Source organism: Ictalurus furcatus, chromosome 27 (genome assembly GCF_023375685.1).
Source record: "Ictalurus furcatus strain D&B chromosome 27, Billie_1.0, whole genome shotgun sequence".
Classification (NCBI taxonomy): domain Eukaryota; kingdom Metazoa; phylum Chordata; class Actinopteri; order Siluriformes; family Ictaluridae; genus Ictalurus; species Ictalurus furcatus.
This window is the reverse complement of record NC_071281.1, coordinates 13,856,919-13,877,390: the sequence shown is the minus strand read 5'-3', so window position 1 is coordinate 13,877,390 and position 20,472 is coordinate 13,856,919. Positions and strand designations below refer to the sequence as shown.

Below are 20,472 nucleotides of genomic sequence, written 5' to 3'. Positions count from 1 at the left end.
AATGCCAGCCAGTCAGGTTAATAAGATCTGAAGTTGGCTCCCACACTTGGCTCACACACTCTGCCACCTTTGCTGCCTTGATATTAAACCACTCCTCATATCCACAAAAGCATGTTTACTGTGTTTGCTACAGTGTTATACTCCAGTTATACGTCATTTTCATTCCTGCTCTAAAACAAGTGCATTGTTTAGACACTGATTAATGCAAGAAACAAAACAAAAAACAAATAAGCTTTGACTCATTCCTCATCATTTCAAGCATTAAGGCTTTCCAAACAATGCTGCTAAATTGTATAGTGTGAACGCTTGCAGTCAAATAGCTAAATTAAATAAATCCTAATTAGGACAGTCATGTAAATTCCACAGTCACGCTCGATATTAGAAACTTAATCAAATAAGCCAGGCTACCATTCTCTCAGTAACCTTAATTTGGCTCAATTTGGATGGAGATGGAGTAATAATCCCATAATGCTCCATCACACAGCCAATAATGTGCAGGTTCTCATTCCCTAAAGCTATGTGGGAATCTACTAAGGAGGTCAAAGTTCTCTGACTGCAACTGCATTAACTTTAGTAATCTCTTAAGTGAAACAGTGGACTGAGCAACAAACATTGTTTGTGTGTGCGTTAATAAAGAGTGCTCCTATGGAGTTTAGATTCTGAACTGACATTTCACCATATAATTAAAGATTTTGACATTTTAAGCAAAGATTGTTTTATTAATATTATTATGAGGTTTGTAGGGAGTGAGAACTGGGACAACCCCCTGAAAACAGTTTATTTTTCTTTAACTTCCCAAGTCTGATTACGTCACTCTGTCTATTAACAAACGAAAGGATGGATCATTTTGCACAGCAGTGGATGTTTCAATGAAAATGTGTATACATGTGCTAAAGACAATGTAGCATAAAGACCCAGGGACTTAGGTCTGTACTCATAATATTCCAAATCGGATCTCAGCCGGGAATATTGAAGGCGTTTCTTAGCCATGGTGGTTGGGGTGGTGAGGTGGGGCAATGAGAGCAGATTAAGGTGAATTATGTAGAGAACAGTCAGGAAAGTCAGAGATAATAAAAGGTTTCCTAACATAGTGTAATGATCGGCTATGATGATGTCATGTGGGGTCAGGGGGCGTGGTCGCCGCCCTGCTCTCACTCTCTGTGACCTCCACATCGAGTGCTGACAAGTGGTCTCATGTTAAGGTACCATTTCTGGGACGTTTTACTCGGTTAATCCTCTTCTAATGACCGACCTGTAACCATGCGTAAGCCTATAGTATCCTGCAGTGTAATAAACGAAGAACAGCACTTTCACTTTGTGTCCGGCTGAGTTATATTAACATTCCTGAGAAACCCGTGAGGATCTAGCCGGATCCTTACAATAGCCCTGCAGACTGCAACTGGTGCTTTTGAAAGTGAGATTTCAGGTCAGAACAGCTGACACCTTTGTATTGAACCCTTAAGCAGACATAAACCAGGCGCTTGCGCTGCTGGAGTCGTACCTTTAATGATTCATACCTCCTGAGGATATTATATATTAAAGCCTCTGATGAGCGTCTGCTCTTGGTATTTGCAATTTTAGTAATTTAATCCATATCAAAGCAGGGTAAATGGCTCAATCACAAGGCACCATACTGTGTTTTGATCAGCACAACAAAGTTTATGCGCACATTAAATGCATTTAGTCAATGTTAAAGCCAGCAGAGTGTCATGATTCATTGTGTTGAGGCTGGTGGTAGAACAGACTGGCTGTATAAAAGTACCCATAGCTACAATGAGATTTATTGGGTGAATTAAGAATTCACAGATCTCATTGACTCAACACTGTGTAAAATAAAGCTGTCCTTGGACCACTCTCACCCTGGAGTCTGAGTATCAAATGCACAACATGCTACCAATATTTCTTCAATAGTCTCAATAGTAGAGGTATTTAGTAGGACCCTGTGGAGTGTGTAGATTCGGTACAATATTGCTGTAAAAAAAACAAGTCAAAATTAAGTAAATATGAAGGTTTTTTAATGCTTTTCACATTACCTAATCATATCAGTAGCATTATACCTGAGGATTAGTGTGTAATCAAGCCAAAACAAGCAGCAGGAAGAAGCTAACAATGACTGAGAACTGGGAGCATTTATATAGTCAGGTCCGTAAATAGTTTATATATATATATATAAACACATATACATATATACACATATATATATATATATATATATATATATATATATATATATATATATATATATATATATATATATACACACACATACACACACACACACACACACACACATATAAATATATATATATATATATATATATATATATAAAGCATTTTTTTAAAGGGACCCAAAGTAATTGGACAGTCGGCTGCTCATTTGTTCCAACGCCAGGTGTGTTTTATTCTCTCATTATTCCACTTACAATTAAGCAGATAAAAGGTCTAGAGTTGATTTCAAGTGTGGCATTTGCATTTGGAATCCGTTGCTGTTAACTCTCAAAATGAAGTGCAAAGAGCTGTCACTGCCAGTGAAGCTAGCTATCGTTAGGATGAAAAATCAAAACATGCGCATCAGAGAAATAGAAACAACATTAGGAGTAGCCATATCAACTATTTGGTCCATTCTTAAAAAGAAAGAACGCGCTGGTGAGCTCAGGAACACCAAAAGACCTGGAAGACCATGAAAAACAACGGTGGTTGATGACAGAAGAATTATTTCCTAGTGAAAAAAAAAAAAAAACGTTCCAGATGAAGAACATTCTCCAGGAGGTAGGAGGATCTGTGTCAAAGTCAACGATCAAGAGACACCTTTACCAAAGTAAATACAGAGGGTTTACTACAAGAGACTAGGTAAGCCTTAAAAGCATACCACCTCATCTTATGGCATGGGCATGCATGACTGCCAGTGGAACTGGTTCCCTTGTATTTATTAATGATGTGACTGCTGACAGAAGCAGCAAGATGCATTCTGAAGTGCACAGGGCTATATTATCTGCTCAAATTCAGCCAAATGCTTCAAAATTCATTAGATGCTGCTTCACACTGCAGATGGACAACGACCTGAAGCATACTTCGAAAGCAATGCAATGGTCACCCGACCTGAATCTTGCTGAAGGCAAAACACCCCAAGAACAAGCAGGAACTAAAGACAGTTGCAATAAAGGCATGGCAGAGCATCACCAGGGACGAAACTCAGCATCTGGTGATGTCTATGTGTTCCAGACTTCAGGCAGTCATTGACGTTATGTTTGCACATATAGAAAACGCTGTAATTCCTACAAGGTTCAGCCAGTTTCGGGTTAAAGTCTGAACTTTTTATTTCAACTATGATATTCTGTGGTAGACTGCTGAAATAGCATTAACTCTGTCAATGTCCAGATCTTTTCGAAGCTGATTGTATAATATATACTGTCTAATTATCATTTCATTACATTCATGTTTTTCACCTACTAATGTATACGCTATCTTATAAGGCACTGCTAGTATTTTATAGTTGATCTATGGTGTGGATTTTTGGTCGGGCCAAAGACAGTTCAAGGAAAAACCTTTCTAATAACATCCCTTGAGACTGTGTCTCTCATAAAAGGTGACGCTTTTATTTAAAACTGACTTAATGTACAGCCCCAAATGACTCTGTCATTATTACTGCGTGATAGCAGATAGATTACAATCAGTGAAAAAGTCAGGAAGGGGTCAGTGAATCAGCCCCTACAGAAGCTATTACCTTTCTTTTCTCAAGTGCGCTTGTTCTTAAGCATGTCTATCTGCCTGTGGGAGATCATTGAATTTATTATATATACTTATCACAGATGCTAGTCACTCTATTCCCCGCAGTGAGCGAGGTGTAGCAGAATGAGAGTCTCCTCACAGCAAGCACACTTACTGATCTACAAAGTACATCTGATCCCCTGCACGAGTCCTGGATTAGAGCTGGACAGATCTGACAGGCTGAAACACTGGTTAAGTATAAAATCGGATTTGACGTGTTTTCCAAATCTCTCCACTGATATATTTTATGGCGTGAGTTAGTGCTGTAACCGAATACAGATACATTAATCAGATTGAACAGATAATGAGTTCCAAACATATATAAATACAGATACAAATAGGAGGCACACTATAGAAACTAGAGACAGATCTTTTGAGACTGGGATCATATGGGACGCATCAAAAAAGTCACACGACAGTGAAGTATTTACTTTCATCCAGCGTGCAATGGAGAGGTCAGATATGAAGCTTGCGGGAGAAACGAAGATGTTGCATGATACATTTACAGCATCCTTAGTAACTGCCTGATCAGCTTAATATTTCAGGCTTTAATTAGGCTACTGATTTGTTGATATTCTGGAAAGTAGAACCAACTAAGTTAGTTGATGGGCAGGTACAGACTAAAAAACATAACTGTACAAACAGGATTAAAAATAAAAACAGTCCAGTGCACATCTCAAGTATGAACTCGAGTACACTATATGGCCAAAAGTTTGTGTACACCTGACCATCACACTCATGCATGCTTTGTGAACGGCCCGTTCCAGAGCGCGACTGTCCCGCGGGATTTGCCCGTTCAGCCACAAGAGCGTTTGTAAGGTCAGACACATGTCGAGTAAAGAGTCCTAGTGTGCAGTCGGTGTTCCTGTTCATCCTAAAGGTGTTCAGTATTGTTGAGGTCAGGGCTCTCTGCAGGACAATCGAATTCTTCCACACCAATCTTGGCGAACGATGACTTCATGGAGCTCGCTTTGTGCACAGGTTTAGGTCTCTCAGTTCCAGTGAAGGGAAAATGTAATGCTACAGCATACGAAGACATTCTATACAATTGTGCGAGTCCAAATTTTTGCCAAAGAACCACCAATGGGTGTTATGATCAGGTGTCCACAAACATTTGGTCGTATAGTATAGGTGAAGTCTGAAGATCTGGGGGTTTTTTTCCTGACAAAACATGTCATGTGTATAAACACATCTTAAGGAATGCCATTGTCATCACCCTTATATTTTGCATGACTTGGAAACAGACGTTTGTCAGTCGACTCCCCTGCTCGGTGTATCTCAGCATTGGATCAGTGTCTGGTATGGGCTGATAATATCGACACATCCTTACTCTGAATACGCACATATAAACAGTTGTGTAAAAAGTGTAACCTTGTCATTAAAACACAAAGCAATGATGCGTAATGCTACTGAGTAGAGGTTTATAATTTAAAACATCACGCAGCACGCAGAGTCTGGCGATAGTCCGTGGTGTTACTTTACAATAGAATCTTTCACACACGATACACACGAATGTACACTGTTTTGTGGAAGGGCCTATGACTCACCACTGTGACCGCATCGTTGACGAGCGACTCGCCGAACACGATGATGAAGAGCATCTCGTTAACGTGGACCTCCTCGAACACAGCGAGAACTGCGACCGGATCCACGGCTGAGATCAGAGCTCCGAAAAGCAGGAACTCCATCAGTCCTGCGTCCACCTTATCATCTACACACACACAGACACAATCTCAGTGCCAACTACTCCCTTTCTTCATCGTTGTACGGTATTAATTTTGGCAAAAACATTCAGTTCAGTTCAACCTTTATGCTCCCATCCCATTTCATAATAACTCACCGATGACCCCTGCCTGCTTCATTCCGTAGAGACAGAACCCTGTACAGAAGGCGTTCCACAGAGTCCCCACCACCGCGTACATCAAAATGGCACCCAGGTTGTCGAAAAACAGGCGGGCAGGCATAAAATACCCAGCATCCCCCACTATGGTGGGGAGCAGGAAGAGGAAGAAGAGGCCTGGGTCCAGCTGGTAGAGCTGCTTCTTGCTGGCAATGAGCACCACACCACCCAGCACCAGACCCAAGAGAATCAGCATGCAGCTCTCCGGGACCACCGTGGTGAAGCGCTGTGAGAAGTGGAACACTAAAAGAGACACAAGAAGAGAATCCATGAATGCATAAATACAGTATATAGGATTTGCAATTCAGATAAACAGTTACAAATTGCACAAACAGGTAGGGACATTTTCTAGACATGAAGAGATGTCATATTTGTATGAAATACCTAGAGATCAAACGATCTCTAGGTATCTCTACCGATTTTTTTTTTTTATAACCGATACCGATACCGATCATTTGCACGTTCATGTGCCCGATAACCGATATGCAGAACCGATATTTATTCGTTGTTTTACTTCTGTTTTTGACACAATGATAACAGCACCACTGAACTGAACAAACCATTTCATTTATAACAATTTGGTCAATTTCACTTCCTCCTTGCATACAAAATAAAACAAAACAAAACTCTTTCTTATACACCAATATATAGAGGTGTCCAAAAGAGTGCCAAAAAAATAAAGTACATGGTTACTCAAATGTCTTTAATTTAATAAAAGCTTCAATGAGGTAAACAAACAGGTAAAACAAAAAGCACATAAAAATAATTCTAACAAATCTATTAAAAAAAAAAATAAAATTTTGGTTCTGCGTGCAATTCTTAAAACGCCCACAAGATGCCGCCATTTATTGGTAGATCCGATATTACAAAACCGATATCCGATTCTGGAAAAATGCTTAAATATCGGGAAAAATGTGGGTAAAACCGATTATCGGTCGATCTCTCTCGAAATATGACCAGGATGCTTTTCTGTGTGTCCGCTGAAGAGGACAAATCACCTTTGTAATCCAGATAACGTGACAAAGCTGCTTCTTGATTTTTCTTGCCGTTATAAAATGTGCCTCCAGAAAACAGAATTAATTTTAAAAAAACGAATAAACGTATAACTTTTCCTGAGCTGACTTAGCTTAATAAGGTTAAGGTACCCTTGAGAATGTAATGTGTACAAGGATACAGTGTTTAATATGCTTTTAGAAGCAGCCAGGAAACTGTTACAGGTCATTTGAGCCTGTGCATTAGCTAAGTAACAGGAGGGGATATTTATGTTGACTTTGATTAAAATACATAACCAGTGAGCTGGCAATGTTACTTAAGAAGTACATGCAGTGATGCATGTAGTGGAACTAAAAAACGTATTATAAACTAATTACACCGTTCTGTACAGCATCACAAGCCGTGTTTATTAAACAAAAGGCCATTTGAAAGAGAGGAGAGATGGAGCTGCAGATGGCTGCAATTATAAGCTTCAACCCAGGAATATTACTACTGTGCAACATGTAAGAATTGAAACACTCAGAGGCACGCGCTTATCGGAAAATGATCAACGACAAGGCGGAATGAAACGGCGTTACAGTAACATCACATCCCGACGTGTTTTATCCATCTTATACCACAGCAGTTTGCCAACGATTACAAATGTTTTATTTCTTAAACAACAACACGTCATACTTTTTATCCATTTATAGTTACCCTTTACGTTATATCAGCTACAGTATAAACGCAGTTGCGTTCCCTAACCAGCCTGGTGTTGGAAACCTGAGGCCTGAGTTACAGCTTTAACTCTGACTATTACAAAGCGCTAGCAATGGAGACTCCTTCCACAAACAGTAAATCAACTTCTCCTCCCAAATATAAACAATTACACACATTTGTAATCTGTTTTTGTGGACCATCTACCAGAGAAGTCCTTGTATAAGTTGTTACTATGGAAACAATGACATATTAGGACAATTAATATAAGCCTGTTATTTTCTATGAACTAGAGTCAGAGCTGCTGGTTTAGAAAACTAATCAACACCTTCTGACCAATCAGAATCGAGTATTCAATTGAGCTGTGGTGTAAACTGTTAGCTAATTAACACGGCAGTATGACATTACATGTGTGTGTGCATTAACATTTCAAAATGTATTTTTCATGAGCAACTGGGTGTAAAATTACAACATATTTCAACTTTCAAAATAAAAAAAAAAACACTTCTTAAGAAAGCTGCAACCATTGAACCATTCAAATAACCTGTACAACACCAACGTCCGATTTTTCTATCTTTGTATATTCATTGATCGTGTGCTGTTATTATAATTATTATTATTGTCATTTAACTTGAAACGAATTCAATTTATTTTATATTCTCATGTTCAAACTGCACACCTTTATACTGTTGTTTTCCATGGCCCTACTGGAAATGAGATCTATGTGCAGTTTTGTTTCTTGTTATTAATAAACAAACATCCATTTTCATTATGGACACAATTTCGAGAATAGCCTTTTGGATTTAAAGCTGCTATAACAAAACCAGTGACCCCTTGTCTCTCAAGTGTATGTGATATAAAATAAGCGAGTACACACAAGTAATATTAGAAAATCCGTTCATTGGATGTCTGAATTATATTGCCGTCAGTCTCTTGTAATCTCTGCTCTTAAACCAAGACATTAACGCAAGAGGAACCCAGCCGTGTGTGGAATTTACTGAGGCTTAGCTTCAAGTCATTGATTTGGAAATGCGGTAATGGCACTAAACACAGGTCCGATTTAATGACTACCCGCCGAGGACTGTCATTTAAAACGTCCTAAAGTGGTTCAAATCTCACAGAGTGAAACCCATCTATCGTGGAAACTCTCCACATGGATAGTGTCACAGATAATCACGTGATATGATGATCTACAGGTTATGTCCTTCACAAAGTCGAAATGAACGGAGAGAGAGAGAAAGAGATAAGAAAAAAAAAGCGTGAGAGAGGAAAAAGGATGAAGAACTAATGTGCCGAGAGGAGCAGGAGGGTAATGGGAGCGTCTAATGGCAGTAATTATTCATGCTTTTCATGGACAGAGGGATCAGAGCACGACACATACAAACACGCCTCCACCGGGGACACATCAATCAGCCCAGTATTATGAGTCATTCATCAGAGCACAGGAAAACTCTCTCTCTCTCTCTCTCTCGCACACACAACGTTTCATTCCCATTAACATACACACACAAGCACGCAATCCTGAAACAATAAATATGTGGAATTAAAAGCCAATGTTTCCAATTTGGTTGTTGCTTTCAAAACACTCAGAGAGAGAGAGAGAGAGAGAGAAGGAGAGAGAAAGAGAGAGAGAGAGAGAAAGGCAATCTCTATCCATCACGCCGAGCCCCAACTACACTTTCACAAACAGACCCAGGCTTTTAGATTGCAATTGTTCTGGAGCAGACGAGCCATTAAAGCTCAGCGCCTGCTTCCTCCAATCAGATAAGAGCTATAGTGCTGTAATAAACAGCAAGATCATAATGAAATACTCTATTAAGTAAACCGTGTTCCTTTATCAACGCACGAAGAGAACAGGGCATGCAGGCAAGACGTGATGCATCACATATAAAGCGCTCCGATACAAACGGGATTGGTTTTGTTGATTATTTTCTAATGGATGCGAATGTATGGAAATGAACACATCCTCCAAAATGATTTGCTTGGTCAAATATCCAGCAGTCGCCAAGGCAACCGACCAGCTTGATTTACTAATACTAGATGTGCAAAATCATCTCCATGCCTGTTAGCACGGCTTCACGGCTTAGCCAAATGGTTTTACGGAATCAAACGCATTCAATCCTATAACAAACGACACTATACGTTTCTGTTACAGCTACAGAAACGGTTGGACGATGTAGCTTTCTGATGTATTACAGGTTGCGGAACACCTCTTAGATACGGGTCGCGTACAGTACGACTTAACGGCACGTGTCAAATACGGAAAACTTTTTTCTTTCTTTCCATTTTTGTAACAAGCCTCCAGGACTTACGTGTGCTGGGGATGAGATTAGCGCACGGATTCCCTTAGGAGGCGCTGTTGCTCGGCACAAGTACGTCATCGGTCCCACCAGGCAGCAGGTACAGTAAATATTGACCTTGGTTTTGGTTTTTAATAATTGTTGTAATGAGCTGAGCATCTTGTGGAAATTTTTTTTGGCAGACGTTCAAGAAAACAGGACATGCAGATATGTGAAATGAGAGTGTCCTTCAGTGTTTAAATAAACCTTTACTTTAAGGATAAGGCCAGGAGGACATGATGGGAGACACTACCTCGAGCAACAGCTGTTGTGAGTGATGTCCTGGTTATTAAGGGTGAAATTATTACTATTTTACTTGCGTAGTTGATGATCTGGGCATTTTTATTTGCTTTTTTGACTGAGACACAGTGGGACTAAGACCTGACGTCACAGCTGAGCTGTGACTGTACGAGCTCCTGCTTCCTCAGCAGAAATCTGCACCGCTAGACCACTTCATATACATATAGTCAAAGCTGTCTGGATTTCATTTGGGAAGAATTCTGTTCTTAAAACCACACTCTTACACTTATGCTAGAAGAATGAATGCGTAGAGGTCCAAATGTTATCAACATCAAATATGGCAAATTGTCTGCACGTATATAGTGCTTTTTTAACCTTAGCGGTTTCTCATTCACCCATTCACACACACTCTCACACACCCATTCACACACACTCTCACACAGAGCTGCCATGCAAGGTGCTAGCTTTCCATTGGGGGCAACTCGGGGTTCAGTGTCTTGCCCAATGACACTTTGGCACGTGGAGTCATGTGGGCTGGGAATAGAAACGCCAACCCTACAATAAGTGGACACCCCGCTCTACCACCTGAGCCACAGCCGCCAGTGACAATAGGACAAAAGCTCGATAGTAGAGGAAAGACACCATTACATTTACATTTATTCATTTAGCAGACGCTTTTATCCAAAGCGACTTACAAATGAGAAAATACAAGCAAAGTTATTGTTATAACTTATAGTGGCATAAGTGTCCGCATGTTATAGCCGTGTTATAGCGTTAGTAATGTGACGTATCTTAGCACTTGGGTTTCGTGACACAGAATGTATAAATGAATAAATGCAAATAATCCACGCCTATAGCAGAGCTGAACCAGAGGAGGAACGCTATGATTTGAGCAGCTTGGACAGATCTGGCTAATCATCCAGGTCATCTAACTATGCTACAAAAACACGCGTGAGTATTTATTTACTCTGACCTCTGAGAAATTTCTGAGAGATTCTCAAAAGCTAACGAGTAGTATTACAGAGAGTTGCAAAAGTCTGCATGACCTTAGGACACAATGAAAAAGAAGATTGAAGAAAAAGAAGAAATTTAGTTCATACAAGGTCTGTATGGCTCTGGTTGTGTTAGGCAAGCATGTCTGAGTGATATTAGCTGTAACAAGAGGAAACCATATGGAACCAGCGGCACTGAGCATGCATTAACTGTGCCATTGGGGCATGCTAGAGCCTTATTCAGTGGGGAGGCCTGTATGGTTTTTGTTGCGTTAGGTATGTTGGCAAGGCTGAAGGAAGTGCGGTAATCCCATGGGCACTGAAAGAGGTTCGACAGGCAGTCATGCCATAGCAGGTCAACATCATCTACCTGTGTAATTAATAGCAACAAGACAGAGTGCGTGTTATGAATCTCCGGAAGGAACTAGGGACTTCAATTCCCAGCAGCCACTTCACCTCTGCATCATGGTCACATGACCACCCGCACCTGACTCTCATCCCGTTTAACGAGCACCTGTGTGTATTTAAGTCAGAGTTTGTACAGCACTCACTGTCTGGCTTTGTTTTGTCACGTTATGCGCTCTCTTCTCCTAGGTCGTGGTTTATGTTTGTTTCCCTGTTCACGTATGCTTACTGTCTTTTGTGCTGTGTTTGTACTCTTATTAAACTTTGAATCTGCACGTGCGTCTGCCTCCGTCCCCGCATTCGTGAAACTGTGTGTCTGTTTCAGAGATGTTCATTTATTATCAAAAGCTAACCACATATATATGTTCCAACTACATATATACCCCCGATATCCACTATATACCATACATCGTCATACATTATCCTCTTCAGATGATGTCTAAAAACTGAAAAATGTTTTACTTTACTTGACTTTACTATGTACTGGTTTGTTGTCATGTTGCAGGATATATATAAATAGCCAAAAATATGTGGACACCTGATCATCACGCCTATATTTGGGCCTTCCGTGAACAAAGTTGAAGCACACAATTTTCTAGAAAGTCTTTGTATGCTTTAAGTTTTCCCTTCACTGGAACTAAGAGGCCCAAACCTGTTCTAGCATGACGATGCCCCTGTGCAGAAAGCGAGCTCCATGAAGACATGGTGTGTGAAGGTTGGTGTGGAAGAACTCGAGTGTCCTGCACAGAGCCCTGACCTCGACCCCACTGAACACCATTGGGATGAACTGGAACACCGACTGCACTCCAGGCCTCCTCACCCAACCTCAGTAATGCTCTTGTGGCTGAATGAGCACAAATCCCCACAGTCATGCTCCAAAATCTAGTGGAAAGCATTCCCAGAAGAGTGGAGCTTATTATAACAGCAAACGGAAGATTAAATCTAAACTGGGATGTTCAACAAGCACATATGAGTGTGAGGGTCAGGTGTCCACATACCGCTGGCCATATAGTGTAGGTATATACTGTAGGTATATTACTTGTTTCCCATTCAAAAACCATGGGGAATACAAACTTGTTCCCATACAAAACTGTTCGTACATTCAGCTCTGACATCGGCATGCAGGTGCTTTAGGTATTAATAATTCCATGGCCGCCTTTTCAAAATGCAAGACTAATATTCACGGTGAATTTTGATGCCGTTGCCTGTGGAAATGAAGTCTGGAGAGAAAGAGAGAGAGGTCTAAAATAGAAAATGTCTCTGTTAGCTTGTGGAAACGGAGTGGGCTGTACGCCCAACACTCCCACACGAGCAACACGGCTCACCAGCAACACAATGACAAATTGGGAATGGAGTTAAGGTAAAAAGCTGTGAGGCAGGTGATGTGTGAGTGAGTGAGATCACATGGATCAACGGTGTTTATTTTTACTCACTATACACCAGTAAATAAAAAGACAGACTGTGTCCATCGTCGTACATCTGCAGCAATCCGCCGATATCAATGTTCCTGTATGACGCATCATGAGAAGATTAAAGCTGTAGTCGGCCATGTCTGATCTGCCACCGAGTACCTGCTTTTGTGAGCATTTGTGTGCGGTGTGTACAGACGAGGGGATGGAGCGATCAATCGTGGACATGTTATGTCCACGAGGACCTCCACCGTTTTGAAATGAGTGATGAGCGGAGGATGTATCCTCCTTATGTGTTGGGCAACAATCCAGGAAAGTCGGCATCCAGCACAGCTTGGTCATTTTGCTGATTATTTTTAGCTTACAAACACCTACCACACCTGGTCATTAACTGCAGAGCTAAAGCAGGTGTGTTTGAGCAGGAAACGCACCAAACTGGACTTCTATTTCTGTAGCTGCTCATGCCGAGGATACTCCTTTTTTTCAACAAAATTATGACCCTATGAAAAATATCATATGTACTCAGTTACAAACTTAACACCAGGACAGCTCCAGTCCTATACATTCAGTACTGTGTGGTGGATTCCAGCTCATTCACCAGTTAATGATAAGGTTTAATATGTGCAGGAAATGTCATACAGGAAGGGCTCCAGTACTTTAACAATGACTGCAAAAATTGCAAAAAGAAAGAACAGTGGATTTTTTCCCCCTTCGGTTAAGACATTTTGGACTTCCTTTACTTCCCCCTTGTGTTTTCTTTGGCGGATTTGATCTGGTCAGGATTAGATTTGGTACAAGTGATCTCAATGCTAGTAAAGCACCAATCAAAATTAGTCACTTTTTCCGATAATGCCACAGCCAACCCAACCGTGGCAGGAGGTCCAAGAGAGCAGAATTGGCCGTACTCTCTCTCTCCCCTATTAATCACAGAGAGATAAGTCAGTCATGGGTGTCTTTGAGCTCATGTATGTGGAAGAGGGTGGATAGCGCCTTCCTCAGACTGTTTTACGCCACTCTGTGACGCAGAATGAGCAGCAGTTCGTAAAAAACATGCGGTTGGCTCGCTTCACGTGTCTTGCGAGGAAGCACGTCACACTTCCGGGTTGCTAGCTGTCATATGATGGGGAGAACTGGCTGGTGGGTGGGAATTGCCAAAGACTCAAAATTAGTGGGAAAAAAATCAAAAACAACAACAACAAAATTATTTTGCCACTCTGCCTCTTTGTGCTTGGACAAAATTACATCTAGTCCGATTGTTATCATTTTATATACACTCATTGAGAGTAGTTTATTATGTGACAACAGCGGTCAAACAAATAAGAATTAGTAGAGTGGCTGGACTGCAGTTATGAGATAATACTAACCTACACCTAGTACAGTACTGTAAAATAACCAGCAACTGTATTTCATCTAATGAACATGCACACTGAAAAGCCAAGACAATGCTATTGTGTTTGTATAATGACATTATAAATGGAAAAATATGGCTACGTTAATCTGATCTAGCCCAGCTTCACCTGTAAAACATACGTAATAAACGAGAAGACCATTTTATTTACCAGTGAATGCAACATTTAGTAAAAATGTATTTGATTTAATAATCTTGGACACTGTCTAAATATTTCATAATGCTATATTGCATTAGTTAGGTTTGAACATTAGTGGGTTTTCTAGCTTAATGGTTCATATGAATATTTCCTGTGTGGATACAGGTTTGCCATCTGCCAGGGTAAGCCCTGCTCAGTCCCACTGGAACTTTTCTACAATTCGACCCCTGTATACAGGTCCACAAGTACTGTAGACAGTGTCTCCGTATAAAGTGTTTTCTGCTGACTGAGCATGACGCTTTGCCATAAAGTAGAAGTGCTGTTTTGTGTGCTCATTTCTGTGCCAAGGAGTGAGATTCACTCGAGCCAGCTCCCGTTATGTCCAACCCGTGTACAAGCGTCCAGGAAAGTACTCACCCAACTTACATAAGTGTGCACACCCTTTTGTAATTGGGAATGTGGCAGTGTTCAGAATCACCTTCAGACACATGTTAAATACTAATTAGTATACACCTGCCATCAATTAAAGTGACTGATTATCCCCAAATAAAGTACAGCTGTTCCTATAGGATTTTCATCACATCTTCTTGGTAACATCCAGCTGGAAAAGCCATGGGCCACAAAGAGCTTACAAAGCAGGTAAAATGTCAATCAGTAGAGGGTTACAAATTTTTTTCCAAGGCATTGGACATACCATGGAACACTGTAAAGACAAAAATCAACAAAGTGGAGAAAATGCTGAACGACAGTTGACACTACTAAGAACAGGACGTCCCTCTAAATTTGATGAGAAGATCAGGAGAAAACTGGTCAAAGAGGCTGCCAAGAGGCCTACAGCAACATTAAACGAAGTGCAGCAATTTCTGGCAAGTACTGGTTGCTCCCTATCTGTGACAAAAATCTCTTGAATTCTTCCTATGTCTGGGCTATGGGGTAGGGTGACAAGAAGGAAGACCAAAAAATAACAAATACATACATCCCATCTCACAAACCATGTGGAATAATGTGTTATGATCCGATGAGACCAAAGTTGAACTTTTTGGCCATAATACCAAACGATATGTTTGGTACATAAAAAAAAAAAAAAACACAGCACATCGCCAAAAGAACATCTCCACGGGGAAGCATGGTGATGGAAGTGTCATACTTTGGGGCTGTTTTTCTTCAGCTGGAACTGGGGCTTTATTCAGGGTGCAGGGAATAATGAACAGCTCCAAATACCAATCAATGTTGGCACAAAACCTTAAGGCTTCTGTTAAAACACTTAAGATGAAGAGGAATTTCACCTTTCAGCATGACAACGAGCCAAAGCAAACCTCCAGACTGAGAAAGGAACGGCTTCACCAAAACAAGTTCAAGGGTTTGGAATCCAATCAAATATCTGTGGAGTGACCTGAAGGGGGCCGTACACAGGAGATGCCCAGAAAATCTGACAGAGTTAGAATGCTTTTGCATATAAGATTGGCAAAACATTGCTAAGTCAACATGTGCCAAACACTTACCCAAAAAGATTGAATGCTGTGCTAAAATCTAAAGGTGCTTCAACTAAGTATTAGTTTAGGGGTGTGCACACTTCTGCAACCAGGTTACTGTACATTTTTTTTTCCTCCTAAAATGATTCTTATTGTTTTTCACTTTAATTAATAGGTTAAAATTTCACAGTAAAAGGTAGAAAAGGTTCTAATGTTAGTTTATCTTGGTTTCATTTTTTTTTTTTTTACATCTTAACAGGGGTGTGTAGACTTTTTTTTATATCCACTATACATGGCAGAGCAAATTGAAATGGGGATCCAGTTGTGTGTGTTTTTAAACACCTAAATGCACTGCATTGTTAAGAACGGTCCATCAACCAAAAATATCCAATGCTCCTGTGGTCAACAAATTGACACCGATGAAGGGTTAGAGCACAATTAACCCAAATTTACGCATGAAAAACACCTTCAAGGTGCACTAACAATGCTGCTGTGTCTATGAAAAAGTGACCAGTAATTGTATGCAGGGTTTAAACACTCAACAACACTGTTGCGTCCACCCAAGTAATATCTGGTCAATGGTAGCCATATGGTGGTCCTTTTTCATTGACGGACAGGGGCTGACAAATTGATGGGCTACACTAAGATACTGTATACGTTCTCAGAAAAAATAGGGTATCGAGCTGTACATTTTCGTCTCGCTGGGGTGGATACAGTATAGGATTTAAGGTATAATAATTGGGACATAATTACCTTGAATGTTTTAAGGTACAAGATACCTACTAACAGAACAAAAGATGTACGGGGTTGTACATTAGTACCATTTTTTTCCCCCAAGAGTGCATATATGCAGCGGTGGTAGTGGTCACCTGACTCTGGTCTACTGATTGGAAGGTTGTGAGTTCAAATCCTGGTACCTGCCTCTGTTAGGCCCTCATTGGTTCGATGTAACTGAAAGTCGCTCTGGATTGAACTGTCTGCCAAATGAATAAATGTAAGTGTAAGATGTATCTAATAAAGAGGCTAGAACAGTTTGGTAAACACAACTGATTCATCATCAATCTTCTTTGCCCTGTTCCACATCCAGAACCTTAAGATCTTTTCTAATGATCAGCTTTTAATCATTCCACGCTCTAAGAAGACATTCAAAAAGATCACCGAGCGTTTTCTGTTGCTGCGCCAAGATTGTGGAATAGTTTACCATCCCCCATGGCAGACATTTAATAAATCAATTTTTGAAAAAAGGCATTTAAGTTCTTGAAAGGTCTCCAGCTATCTGTTTGTTTGGTCTTGTTATTGATGGGGTCTGTTTATTTGCTCTCTCTCTCTCTCTCTCTCTCTCTCTATTGATTTATACAATCTATTTGCTTTCTTAATTGTGTTGTTTTTACTTAACTTTATTCTGTTATAATCTTAGATAGATTTGATTTGACTGTGCAGCACTTTGGTTGACACGTGCTGTCTTTAACACGTGCTACAGAAATAAAGCTGACTTGACTTGATTAAATGATGAGGATATGTATGTATATGAAAGCAGGAACTGTGTTGAACTTGTGCTCTTGTACTCACCTGTGGTGATGGGAAAGCCATTTTTCCCCACTGATACTACTATAAGTTGGAGGAAATGCCCACTCATCGAGATCAGAATCTACTGACCGGAGGGATATGAGTTCAAGTACCGGTTTTCTATTGGGCTCGTGAGTCAGGCCGTCATTTGTTCAGCTCAATTGTAAGCCACTTTGAATGAAAGTGTCTGCCAAACGAATATATAAATGTAAATAGATGTAAAAGCTGATCTGATACAGAGGCCAGTGAGTGTAGGTGAATTACTGTGCTCCTGAATCATAGTTTGGTTGAATTATACGCTCAAACACATCTGATTCGTCACTGAAAGACCACCCTGCTTGAAAAAAAACAAGAGAAACCCTCATAGAATTTGTCATGGTTCTAATGGTTCTAATGGGAATTGTATTGGTTTTGATGGAAAATATAATGGTCCCTGTGGGTTTCTACTGGTAATTTGTTGATTTCTATTGGTGGTATGTTATCCATGCTAGTGGATACCATTAAGGACCAATAATAGTAATGGTTTAAATGATTAGCTGGTGGTTTGTAATTGTATTTGTAATGGAAACCATTAGAATTTTTGTGACCTTTTTTTCAGCAGGGCAGGGGTATGTATGTATGAATGAATGTGTGTGTGTGTATGTATGTGTGTGTGTGTGTGTGTATATATATATATGTATGTATGTATGTATATATGTATGTATGAATGTGTGTGTATATGTGTGTGTATGTATGTATATATGTATGTATGTGTGTGTATGTATGTATATATGTATGCATGTGTGTGTGTGTATGTATGTATGTATGTATGTATGTATGAATGAATGTGTGTGTGTGTATGTATGTGTGTGTGTGTGTGTGTATATATATATATGTATGTATGTATGTATATATGTATGTATGAATGTGTGTGTATATGTGTGTGTATGTATGTATATATGTATGTATGTGTGTGTATGTATGTATATATGTATGCATGTGTGTGTGTGTATGTATGTATGTATGTATGTATGTGTGTGTGTGTGTGTATGTATGAATGTGTGTATGTATGTATATATGTATGTGTGTGTGTGTGTGTATGTATGTATATATGTATGTCTGTGTGTGTGTGTGTGTGTGTATGTATATATATATATGTATGTCTGTGTGTGTGTGTGTGTGTGTGTATGTATGAATGACCTGTGTCACTCTCTTCCTCACCTGAGGTAAAGAGAAAACCGGGTATTTTCCACAGCTTTTCCAAAAATGATCATCACACAACTTTTCCGACGCCTGAAAGTAATCCCCAGGAGCGCAATAACCTTCTGGGTAGCTGAGAAAGCACAGAGACGCGCAGCAAGGACAAACTTAACCCGGCCAAGTCGGACAACTTTTACCTGAGAATGATCCAACACGCCATGTTTACTCACATATTTTGGCGACGCTGGCCAGCAGGAGCCAAATGGCTATGATGTACGGTGTTTGTACGTAGCTCCATTCCCACTGCACTATCCTATAACCCCCTCCGTGCGGGTGTGACGCTTCGCCGTGGACTGTAGTCGGGGTCGGTTGCTCTGCCGAGCGGGCTAAAGCGAGCCCGGGACGCCCGGACTCCTCAGCACCGCAGCGGGACGGAGTCGGAGTCAGAGTCAGAGGAGGAGAAGAGGACGCAGCCGGTCCATCCGCGTGATAACGGTCAGTCACAGCCTCACCGGCAGCAGCACTGAGGAGCAACAGCACTGTCAAGGAGAGCATCTTCTGTTTACGGGTCTACTCTCAGCGTTCAGTCGTCTCCATCGCGCTTTTATACCTTCCCGGTACCGGCTTACAACATCAATACCTCGGTGACCGCCGGTAACTCCGCGAAGGTACAGCCGGCGCATGCGCATGCGCACACAGCGCACAGGTCTACCTCAAAAAGCCCTAACTAGCCTACTAAATAGTGGCTCAGTGCACATGCCAAACCTCACAGTGTAATTTTCACATACCACACATACTAAATTCATGACGAAATTCACACTTGAAGACGTCTAATTAACATTTCTAAATTGCCTAAACAAATTATATATATAATTCTTTTTTAAAGCACCTGAAATTTTCTGACAGCATACCTAATAACTAAAAAAAATACAGCGCTTAGGACTTCTTTGGCACTCTGTTGTGGGTTATGTGGTTAAATGGCGACCCCTTGTGGACAAACAGGGAAATGTTTTTTTGTTGCACATGCATTCTAATAACCTCACTTTATAAGAAGCATATGTATCTCTATTTGTCTGACTTCTCTCATTTTTCCTTGCCTAGGAGACAACTGTCGCAACTTGCCCCACTCTCCCCTACAGCTGTGTGCAAAGGTTTGCGTCTTCATAGTTTTACGCATTAAAAAAAAATGAGCAAAATCGACCACTATTTTACTGTTTATCTACCATGACCTTATGCTTTCCAGACCGAATTTAACAATGGCAGTGTATAAAACAGATTCGTCAAAGAGAGTTCATAGACTATGAAAAAGAGACCGTTATAAAAGGTTCTTAGACTATTTTTACATTCACCAACCAGTGACTGGAACACCTGTACTCCTGCTCATTCATGCAATCATGTAGCAGCAGCACAATCACACAGATACACATGGGGTTTCAGTTAACATTCAAAGATTACAAAAATATCACCTAGACTTTTTCATATATTCAGCTCTCCAGTTTTGGTGAATCTGTGCCCACTGGAACATCAGATACCTGTTATTGGCTGACAGGAGTCTAATCCAGTCTCAAAACCACCGCATGGTTTGACAGGTGTGCTCGGAGGTGCTTTTCTCCTCACCACAGTTGTAAAGAGTGGATATGAGAGTTACCATAGCTTTCCTGTCAGCTTGAACCAGTCTGGCCATTCCCCTCAGACCCCTCTCAACAAGGCGTTTCCACCTGCAGAAGTACTGCTAAATGGATTTATTTATTATTTTTTTCCCCAACCATTCTGTGTAAACTCTAGAGACTGCTGTGTGAGAAACCCCAGGAGATCAGCAGTTTGTAAAGTATTAAAACCTCTCTCTCTGGCATCGACAACAATGCCACGGTCAAAGTCACAGATCACATTTTTCCCCACAGTCTAAATGTTTGATGTGAAGCCTTTGACCTGTATCTGCATGACTTTAAGTCCTGCACTGCTACCA

The 20,472-nt window shown here is 40.6% G+C and overlaps 1 protein-coding gene across 1 annotated transcript in view; it reads right to left on the bottom strand.

Annotated features, from left to right (window-relative positions):
- Positions 1-19,085, bottom strand: part of slc9a5 (solute carrier family 9 member A5) — a 38,211-nt gene extending 19,126 nt beyond the window's left edge. Inside the window, exons 1-3 of the mRNA XM_053617148.1 lie at positions 18,737-19,085; positions 5,609-5,911; positions 5,316-5,479 (exon numbers count right to left, since the gene is read on the bottom strand). Of these exons, the coding sequence (XP_053473123.1) occupies positions 5,316-5,479; positions 5,609-5,911; positions 18,737-19,061 (792 nt within the window). The 5' untranslated portion in view covers positions 19,062-19,085. The remainder of the gene's footprint in view (positions 1-5,315; positions 5,480-5,608; positions 5,912-18,736) is intronic.
- Between the last annotated feature and the right edge of the window lie 1,387 nt (positions 19,086-20,472).